Source organism: Paramisgurnus dabryanus, chromosome 22 (genome assembly GCF_030506205.2).
Source record: "Paramisgurnus dabryanus chromosome 22, PD_genome_1.1, whole genome shotgun sequence".
Classification (NCBI taxonomy): Eukaryota; Metazoa; Chordata; class Actinopteri; order Cypriniformes; family Cobitidae; genus Paramisgurnus; species Paramisgurnus dabryanus.
Window position 1 is genome coordinate 13,191,913 of NC_133358.1, and position 11,185 is coordinate 13,203,097.

Sequence of the window (11,185 nt, forward strand, 5' to 3'; positions counted from 1 at the left end):
ATTACTCCGGTCCTGGAGTCCTTACACTGGCTCCCAGTCCGATTCAGAGTAGATTTTAAAATTATGATGCTGACATATAAAGCATTGCATGGTTTGGCTCCTGACTACATATCTGAATTATTAATTCCCTATACCCCAACACGGACACTTCGAGCTTCGCAATCCAACTTGTTGGTTATTCCCCGTACACACTTGCGATCTATGGGTGACAGGGCCTTTTCTTCATATGCTCCTGTTCTTTGGAATTCTCTGCCTCGTGATCTTAGGGAAGTCCAGAGCTATGATATTTTTAAAGGTAGACTTAAGACTTATTTTTTTAAATTAGCCTTTGATTGTTGATGCTATTGTATTATTTGTGTTTGTGTTGTGTAGCTTGTGTACAGCGCTTTGAGAAGCTGCTTATAAAGGCGCTTTATAAAATAAAGTTTATTATTATTATTATTACTAGCTAAAATGAAACTTATCACAGAAATGAACACTTGAACATATATCAGCATGATAACAACTACTTGAAAGGACCAAAAACATCTTTCGGAAACTTTTATTGGAAGTGTAAATAATTTATTTTAAATGAAGAGAGTGGGGTTTATGATTTGTACTGCAGCCAGCCACCAGGGGATGATCAAAGAGTGATAGGCTTCACTTGTCAAGACTTATGAGGCACACCCGGTTTGAAGCGAATAGTGCGTTTTTTCGTTGCAAACGATTCACCCATATTGCATAATTTCCATCGTCCCACACGAGGACGCATCTGATTGTGTCTTTGCATTGACTTTGTATGTAATCTACTCGCGCAAATCATTGAACTCGCGTCTGGTGTGAACCCACAGTAACACACGTAAATCGAATAAAACAGATAAAGAAATGTACTTTTATGCCCCCAAAACACTTTTATAACAAAAACACATCAAAACCTTTCACAAATTCACTGGAGATCATCTCCTTACATCATCCCTTTAGGGCACTGTCCTTAATTTTTTATTTATTTTTTGGTGGGGGGGTACAATGTTGAGTTTGTGTATCTCTGCAATTCTGTCCTCATTTCACATGCAGGTGAGTTTGCCTGAACTGTAATTTACAAAAAGTACACTTTGTGTATTTCACTTAAAAATTTTTAGTTTAGCTAAAGAACCTTGGAAACCTACTTCAGTAGATCTAATATATCTCATCAGTTTCAGACATTTGGTCTTGCTGAAAGTGTTTTAAATCAAACCTCCTATGTAGGGTAAGATGAGCCATCTCTCTATCTGTTATTTTTGATATATGATCATATCAAAAATGTCACCCTCATCCTCAGGGCTGCTGCTGGCCAATGGGTTCCCTAAGCAGATGTTTACGGTGATGCCCCTTCATTAAAAAAACAACAACAAAATCACACAACTATAGTATATGTGGGAATAAAACTTTATTAAAATGCTATTTTTATAATTTATAATTGTATTTTGACAGCAACACAAATTACAATTATACAAATATGCAATTATATATTATAGCCTTTATTTCTGCATCCGTAGTTAATGGACTTTGGCTTAATCTAATGTGACAAAGCTTATCTTACATGTCAGTATAAATCCAATCAGTTTTTGAGAACAACTAAATGTCTTTCTTGTTCAACATGATCTCACAAAGTTCCGTGAAATTGTCACAGAATTTTTGCTCATTTTTCTGTGGCATTCTCACAGATCTCTGAATTTTTCCGTGGCCCTGCCACGGACTTTTTTATGGCATTCTTGCAGATTGGTTACTCAACTGCTTTTTCCTATTTTCTTGGTGTTTGCTTTAGTATGTCACTTTAAGTATTGGTTTAAACAATTTTTTCTGAGTTATTCTTTTCTAAACTTTAAACAGTTGTCGCCTGGCGTTGAGGTTAGAGTTGGGTTTGGGTAGGGATGTCATTTTATGTAAATCTAACCCTAAACGAAGTTATCCGAACGTTATATTGTTGAAAGACCATCGCACTGCAAAAAAGTGTCATGCTAATAGAGTATAAAAATTTATTTTTCCATTTAAAAAATATTTATAATATTATGATTTTCCCTTTAAGCATAAGACTTGTTAAATTGGTAACCCTGCCTTTGAAAATCCAGCTAAACCCAATGTCATCATAAAGAGTATTATGTGATATGCTTTATGATGCTATAGTACTATGGGGTGGTTTCCTGGACAGAGATAAGCTTAAGCCAGGACTAGGCCTTAGTTTAATTAGGAAATATAACTAGTTTTAACAAACATGCCTTACTAAAAACTTTACTGGCGTGCATTTGAGGTGAATCAAAGGTCACTGATGTATTTTAAGATATGTCAGTGCAAGTTTTTTTTTTTTTTTGTTTGGACAGCTCTTACATTTATTTTAATCTAGGAATAGTCTAGTCCATGTCCGGGAAACTGCACCTATAAAACCAAACATTCTGAGAATAAGAGATCTGTGTAAAAAGGAAGTGATACTAGATCTGATTGTGGTTTTATCGCTGTGCAACCAAATACAGGAAGCTGATGTGAGAAACATTAGGGCAGTTGTTGACAGATTTGTGAGAAAAATTTAAACTTTGCACTTTAATGATTGAGATACTTTAAACCATGTTAGGTAAATATTTGACAGACAGGCATGCACTGGCCATCAGGACTACCAGTAGATTCCCGGTGGGCGCGACCCAGTTGGGCCGGTGCGTTATGTATTTTCAGGGGCGGACTGGCATCTGGCAGACCGGGCAATATTCCTGTGGGGCCGAGGTAATTTTGAGGCCGATACATCTCACATTATTTTTGTCTGCCCATAAGACTGCAACTTCATTGTAACATTTATCAGGTCTAAGTGTTATCATAAGGTGGTCAGAATGGTTATTTTAAACATTGTGCACATTGTTCTGTCCATTGGTTAAAAAGAACCCAACCATTTTTGGAGTGTGTTTTCGGGATTTTTTCAGACATATGTGCTGAACAAGCAACATTTAAAGAGCAACTATCTTCCGATTCATGGTTTTACATTTCCTTTGGTGTGTAGGTGTGTATTAGTAAGCAAAAGGTACAAACCCCAAGGTAAACGATGATGCAAGTTATACGTAAATCTCTTTTCTTGGATTACTGTACAACAAACACACAGATTTTTTGTGGGCCTGTTGATGTAGACAAGACACCCTGTAAGTTAACTCCTGTTAGCATTGCATTGTAAGGGAATCATTCAAACACGGTAAGGAGCGTCACATTTTCGGCTGACATCAGAGATATTCAGGACAATCACAATTTACAGATTAGCTGGCCAATCAGGGACACAGCGCTTTTTGGATCAATACTTTTTTACAAAATCAATGCGTTTGAGGAAGGCAGGGATATCTGGAGCTACAAAAATGTACAGTATGTGGAAAATAATGTGTTTTTTTAACCATAAACCATGCAAACACATTGTATTATACCAAATACACAAAATAACATAGTTTAAAAAACGAAATTTATAACCCAGTGGTTGAGTTTGACCCTTGGTGCACTTTAGATTTAAGGTCAAAAGTGTTATTACAAAATGTAATTTGCAAATACATACATCAAATACCACATTCAGTTTGTGCCAAATTATCTCACATTTGATTTTCTGTATGGAAACAATTGCTATTTATTTTTTTATTTAGGTTTGGTAACTCTTTTTTATGTTTCATGCAATTACTGTAGTAATAACATACTTACATGCATAATTGCATGCAACACACCCTAAACCGAACCCTTACCCTTGTGGGAGGAAACCGGAGTACCTGGAATAAAGCCACACAGAAAGAACATGCAAACTCGACACAGAACGAACCGGGGACCTTCTTGTGAGGCAACAGTGCCACTTGATTTTCTGTTTAAAACCCAATTTCTCTCCATAAAACTTTGCTCACATTTCATAAATGTACATGCATTATAGCTATAGTAGAAACCTAAATACTTATATTAAATATTTTATTCATTTAAGAGATTAAACATTCATTGTGTGGTTTGTTTTTGAATATGTCAAAAATAAGCACACTATTTAAAATGTATCTATGCATTATTAAATCCTTGTTCTTTATTCAACAATTAAACAAGGAATTTATTAGACTCTGTATACTTTTATACTCCAGCCCCATATTACTCCTCATTTATTTTAATATTACTTGATCATAGACATTTTGCCTTTGTCTTATTTTTCCTTGCCTAGAGGACAGACTAATAAGAAACAAAAGAAATGGCTTCATCTTCCCACACTCACCCCTACACTAATTTCCAGCCCATACAGTAATGACTATGTGTCACTTGTTGCTGTATTTTAACCAGTGACTCATCCTGATCTTCTTCTCTTTTCTCTGCACAGCATTCCCATCATACTCTCAGATCCTGACTCTTTGGTTCTCTGCAAACAGCCCAAAAGCTCCTCGGGCTCTGTATGCAATCACATACTGCGGTGCGGTGGGCCACCCCCAGGAACCCGCTGATAATCGCATTATCGGGTTTCCTCAGTATCTGCAATACAAGGCAGCTAGATGCCTGATGAAGAGGAGAGGTTAGCATTTGTTAAAATGGTAACTTGGGGTTTTGACCATATTTACAGTGATTTTTATTTAAAGAGACACTCGACTTTTCTTGAAAATCTCCCCTAGAGTTAAATATTTGATTTTTACAGTTTTGGAATCCATTCCGCTGATCTCCGGGTCTGGCACTTTTAGCATAGCTTAGCATAATCCATTGAATCTGATTAGACCATTAACATCGCGCTCAAAAATAACCAATGATATTATACAGCACCTGAAAATAGTCCCCTTGGTTAGTTACAATAGCAGGGGACTATTTCAGGTGCTGTGTAATATCATTGCGCCTTCTGCAGCCATGTTACGGCAGCAAAGTCCTTGATTATTACGCCAGAATGAGAGTATAGTTCCTAACCATATCTGCCTAGAAAATCATAACTTTAAATTTTCTGTCGGTCTTAGTACACAATGTAACTACAGAAGAGTCAAGATTTAAATAGGAAAATATCAAAACTCTTTGGTAATTTTTTTGCGCGATGCTAATGGTCTAATCAGATTCAATGAATTATGCTAAGCTATGATAAAAAATAGTACCGCCAGACCCGCAGATCAGCTGAATGGATTCCAAAATGATAAAAATCATGCGTTTCACTCTAGGGGAGCTGGAAAATGAGCATATCTTTTCTTTTTTTTTTTTTAAAGAGAAGTGTCCCTTAAATGGCTGACATGCACTGAGTAAAATGCGTTTCGGGGGTTAAAAAAAAACTAATATTTAAGTTGTATGAAAAGAATTTATTATTATATTTTATATGATATTTATGATATTTTAAGTAAGTTATCTCCAAAAGCAGCTGACCTCAGTGATGTTTATGTAGATTTCATGCACATCAAAGATATGCAAATAAGTCATTGATATGCATTCAAAGATGACTACTTACAGTTTTTCTCTATTGCTAAAACACTATAACCAGGCTATTGAACTTAAATTTCAAAACCATAACGCCATTTTTCAAGAACCACAATAATTTTGTCGAACTATAAACACTACTCCCCCACTTTAACACATGAGTCAGATTTGGTGAACTGTTACTTCAAAACTCTACACACAAATCTCTACATTTCTCAGTGCCTACACAATCTGATCATATGGAAAGCACAAGCATTCAAAACTCTTCACTCAAGTCAGCACAGTTTAGGCTCAAATAGCAAACAATTACCAAGGTGGAAACACTAAAAGTCAAAAATGAACACGTATCAATTAGATCCTTTAATAGATAGATAAAAGGGCCTGAATCAGTTCACTAAGTTTGCCATTTGATGCAAATGCTTGATTCTGACATGTGTTTGTGGCATTTTGAATGCAGTATTGCATTTTAAAGGAGATGTGAGCTACTTTGCGTTTTGTGCAGTTTTGAGAATTGTGTGTAGAGTTTTGAAAAAAGGAGACTTAGTTTTGAAAATGTGTTTAAACAATTGGTAAAAACTGTAAATGAATAACAATGTGCTAATGCATACATTGATTGTGTCTTTTGTGGTCATGTGAAAAGGTTTTGAGGAGGAGAACCACAAGCAACTTACCAGTTTTGGATATATTGTTTTGAATTTATTACACCAGTGTGTAATACTGTGTTGTGGTGTGTGTGTGTTTTTGAAAGCTTGTGTGTGTGTTGTCTGAGGGAAAATGTTGGTTTTGCAGTAAGAGTGAATGATTTTGATTGTAGAGTTTCATTTTGACATGAAAATATGATGTTTGGAGTATTGTCTGAGACGTAATGGAATTGTGTTTACTGTTTTGAGAATATGGGGCTTAGTTTCAAGAAACCGAGAAAAACATTCATTTAGTCATGATCAGGGTCAGAAGAAGAATTTGAAGCAAAGAAGGCAGAGTTATTCATTTGTGCAATATCAACCAATGTAGCAATACAGCCCACAACACAGGAACTTAAAAATTATTGCCCAATACTTTCATACAAGGTTCTCTGACATTATACAATATTACACCCACGCTATTTTCTTCCTGATTTTTTTTTGTGTGAATAAAACAGACAAAGAACTTAATTTCTTGAATAGTCTTAATATGTTACACCACACAATGTGTACACCAAAAATGCATGCGTACATACAGTACAGTATGAATTAAAACGATATCAGACTGGTTTTCGAATATATACATTTATTAGATTCATTTAAAACGATTCATGTGACCCCGTGCTGGCAAAATGAGTTGTAATAAGCACATTTTCTAATTTTTTGTCAATCTCTATTAAAATAGCTCATTGATCATTACATCCATACCTTAAAATCACTGGTAAAACAAAAAGATTTAGCACACACAAAGTAAAAATTGTTTGATTGACATTGAGACAGACAGCTTTAAGATCAACTGTAATGCAAGGATCTAATATAATGTTAAAATTTTCAGTCTATTCCAGAGATGGGAGTGTCTGTTTCATGCATTTGGCCGTTGTAGAAGATCACATGCTCTGGATACACGTGTTTGTAATGTTTGATATTTTGCAAATGTAAAATTATTACAGAACATGTCATTTATTAATTTAACTTTAACAAATCAAAAGAACTTTTACAAATCCTACTAAAGTAGCCTACATATTTTAAATAACTGGCTGCTTATAAGAAACCCAAAGAAATTAAGAAATAATGATTAATAACAATTTATTACCTTTATTAATTAACATTACCATTCCGGAGTTAAACAAAATAAGGTTCAGTTACCTTATACTAATATTATAGTGGCCAGTCTTAACAGTGTTTAATATACAGCTCGTCTTGATTTAATTATTTTATTTTGCCGAATTGTAAAAAACATCCATATCTGAATGAATGGGACTCATGAAGTACAATATAAGCGCGTTAGAAAGACCTTACGGCAGATCACGTTGGCCAAAACAGGACAAGAACCGTGTTTGCAAAAGATATTGGTGGCAAACAAAGGCCATTTGCATCCGGACGGGATTAAATTTCTCAGAGAACCTCTAAGTTTGGCGAAAAACAGTAGGTAAATTAGCTTTGGAATTTTTACGGAGGTCGTCAGAGAAAAAGCAGACGGCCGATTTGGACGGGATTAAAGACACAGAGGACCTCTGAGAAGCACGATTTAAAACGATTTAAAACCCTGTAAAACTAATCCCATCCGAATAGGGCTTTAAAGTACTATTCGGACGGGATAAGTTTTACATGGGGTAAAGCAATTTTTTTCAGAGCTTCTCAGTGATTTTAGTCCTGTCCAAATGCTTCATGTCAGTAATCATTACGGACATTTGCGACTTTTAACTTCTGTAAAAAGGTCCGGAGAAATTGCCTCAGGTAATACTAATCCAGTGCGAATAGACCAGCTGTGAATATACACGTAAATTGCCGCGTTTGACATGTGACATGTCCTGTGGTAAAATAACATTACGCCATCTGTAAAACTAATCCCGTCCGAGGGCTTAAAACATTAACAGATTATATATGGGTGAATTCTTGTCAAAACTGATATTTTTAAAACTGTAATACTGTGTATTTGTATATATATCGGAGTTGCGAGCTTGTGCATGTTTCTGATCCATCAGTCAGCATGGGGAAGATCGTTTTGATATCTTATCATCAATAAACTCTTTTAACATCAATCAGGTCTCAAACTTTTTCTCTCTTTATAGCCATTTTAACCTCAACTCCGGCACTCTATTTACTAATACCTGCATGTTTTAAAACCAAAATGTCACATGCATGTGCACGCATCTTTGTATGAGATTAAGTAGGCTGACCATACGTGCCATTCTTCCCGGATGTGTCCTGGCCAGGTGTCGTATTTGTCAACCGCATACTTACATTTCAGTTAAATACATAAGACATTCAATCATAGTTTTTATCTTACATTTAAATGTAACGGTTACTTAACCTGAAATAATAAACCTCGATTACTTATGCGGTTGACAAATACGACTTCTGGAAGACGCTCTCGAAATCCTGGCCAGGATGCGCCAGGAAGAATGGCACGTATGGTCAGATGAAGCATTTAGGATGGTAAACCAAAGGCTCAATGTACTGTACTTATTTCTATGAAAACCTCAATTTTGACCAGAATCTTAAGGTCTGACTGAGGGATCTTCTTTAATGTAGTGTTCTGCTGCTCGCACTGGATGATTCATATTGCGTTAAACACAATATTTTATTCGCTAACAGTCGTCTCACATGGTTCTGAAACTTCTTCCCCAGAAAGGTGTAGAAAAAAGGGTTAATACAAAAGTATAAGCGGGCAATGTTGTTACTAATGCGCAATGGATATTCAATACTGTCATCACAGTCTTCAGCATCTTTGTTACTATTTATCATCATTAGGATATTATACGGGCTCCAGAATGCAAAAAACATCAAGACAATTATAAAAATAAGCCTCACCGTTCTGTGTTTACCTACTATTCGTGTGGAGATGACTGTTATTATTATCCTAGAGTAGCAATATACAAACACAGCCAACGGGAAGAGAAAAAAAAGCACAAATTGTTTGTAAAGTGCAAACACTTTCCAATGACGTTCGCTCTTGTCTTCACAATCCAATCCGTACAACTGATTTTCAACCACGGTGTAGTGGACAAAGACTTCGAGGCTCGCAACAAGACTAATGCACCAGACGATTACAGACAACAAAACAGCATAGCAGCTCCTGCGTTGTCTGCTGGCTACTACACAGTGGACCACAGCCAGGTAGCGATCAAATGTCATGAGAGTGAGGAAGAGGATGGAGCTGTAGAAACCGAGATAGAAGCAACCATTCACCAACTTGCAGAGTAGCTCACCGAAGATCCATTCATCGGAATGATAAACAGCTTGGAATGGGAGAGTGAAGGTAAAAATTATGTTGGAAGCTATCAGGTTGATGAGAAAGATATTTGTGACCGTGTTGAGCTTTTCAAACTTGTACATGATACACAAAACTATTCCATTGCCGACCAGGCTGATGATGAAGATGATGTAGTACAGGGGAGGAAGATACTTTTTGGAGAAATCATTTATGTCAGTGAAATCGCAAATAGTTGGGTATTCGTAGTTTGGTGTTGTAAGTGTTTCCATCCTGTTGGTCATCTATAACCTGCAAGATAAAACAGTTTTATAAATTAACATGAAACTGATTTAACTTATTTGTTCAAAGTTTTTTTTTCACTTACCCCAATGCACTTCTAGGAGCAGTAAAAATCTGATGTGTCTGCTGATGAAGTGTGAATCATATCTTAAAACAATCTCTTACTTCCTACTTGATGACCTTAACATTTACTTACCCACCCTTCTTTCAAATGTGTATTCATACAGCATAAGCATCTGTTTTCATGAAACCACAGACCAAACTCCAGCAAAAAGTTCAATTTTATTGTTTTGTTGTACAAAGCAATCATTATAGCAACCCACAGAGCTTAAATATGATACATTAGTCAAAACATCAAAATCATTAATAATAATATTATTTCCTAGAAGCAACTTTTTGATCAAGCAACTTTTTGATCAGCAACAAGATGAACAACATAAAGCTAATATTAGATTTTGTAATATATTAAATATGCCTTTTAGTTTGTAACTCATTCACCAATGACAACACAATCAATGTACAAAAAATGTGTATGAAAAATAAACCCAAAGCATATATTTAGCTATTATTTTAAAGATCAAGTTTGAAAATTGTATAAAGCTTTCTTTACAAAGCTTTCAGTTTCAAATTTTATACCTTACATACTTTTACAAAGTGTATTACATTACACTTTGTACAGAGACCGGACCATTTACATCCGTTTACGTTGCACAGGGTTCTGTACAGGTACTGTTTTCACACTGCCAAAAGACGATCTCCCGCAAATGTATGTTATTGTTAGATGAACGAGTGTTTTGGTGGCATGAAAGTAAATTTTTTCAACATATGTTTTTTTTCTGAGTTGGGTGTGAAAGATACCAAAACCAATGCTATGTCATATTAATCAGTGTCTTGTTGACTAAAACAAAGTTAAATTATCTTTGAGATTTAGAAGAGTTTCTGTTTTGAGTTTTGTGGTTACCATCATTCAGAAGAGTGGTGCTTGTGGATAGACAATAGGTGACATGATGGAAATCATGATGTAAGTAGTAATTGTGCTTATGCCAGCACTGAGACCTACTGATTCTCTTCTTACTTGCTCAACATAATGTGGCTGTTAAATGTGGAAAGTTAAGATAAAAAAACGATTGAATTAAACTTAATTTTAGTATGTAGAAATTAAACCATTAAATTGATCTGGTTGCACATAATTAATTTTAGTGTACAGAACATTCTAAATTCTACTCAAAATAGTTGAGCTACAATTATGAATATAATTAATCTGAAATTAAAAGTACACTCAACTTAAAAAATATATCTGGAGTTAGATACATTTATTATGTGCATCTTCTTGCCATAATAAAATTAAGTAAATTCAACATAATATTTTTTTTCAGTGAATTATAGACAGATATATAAACAATATCCACTTCAAGTATATAGACAAGATAGTATTGAAATACTTGCAAACTTAATTTTTAGCAAGTGTTACAACTAACCCCCTGCCTGTTGCAATTAAACCCACCTATGGGGTAAGTTGTAACGTTTGCCCTTCTGTCACGTTTGGTGTAATTGTCCAAGAATGGTAAGTACTAGAAACAAACTTTAAATGTTTATTTGTAGCAGAGATGTGTGTGTGTTGCTTGTG

The 11,185-nt window shown here is 35.2% G+C and overlaps 1 protein-coding gene across 1 annotated transcript; it reads right to left on the reverse strand.

Moving 5' to 3' along the window:
- Positions 1 to 7,925: 7,925 nt before the first annotated feature.
- Positions 7,926 to 9,562, reverse strand: LOC135785564 (C-C chemokine receptor type 3). The gene has a single exon (XM_065295015.2). It carries the CDS (start codon positions 9,558 to 9,560, stop codon positions 8,589 to 8,591), a length of 972 nt encoding a protein of 323 aa, XP_065151087.2. The 5' UTR covers positions 9,561 to 9,562; the 3' UTR covers positions 7,926 to 8,588.
- Between the last annotated feature and the right edge of the window lie 1,623 nt (positions 9,563 to 11,185).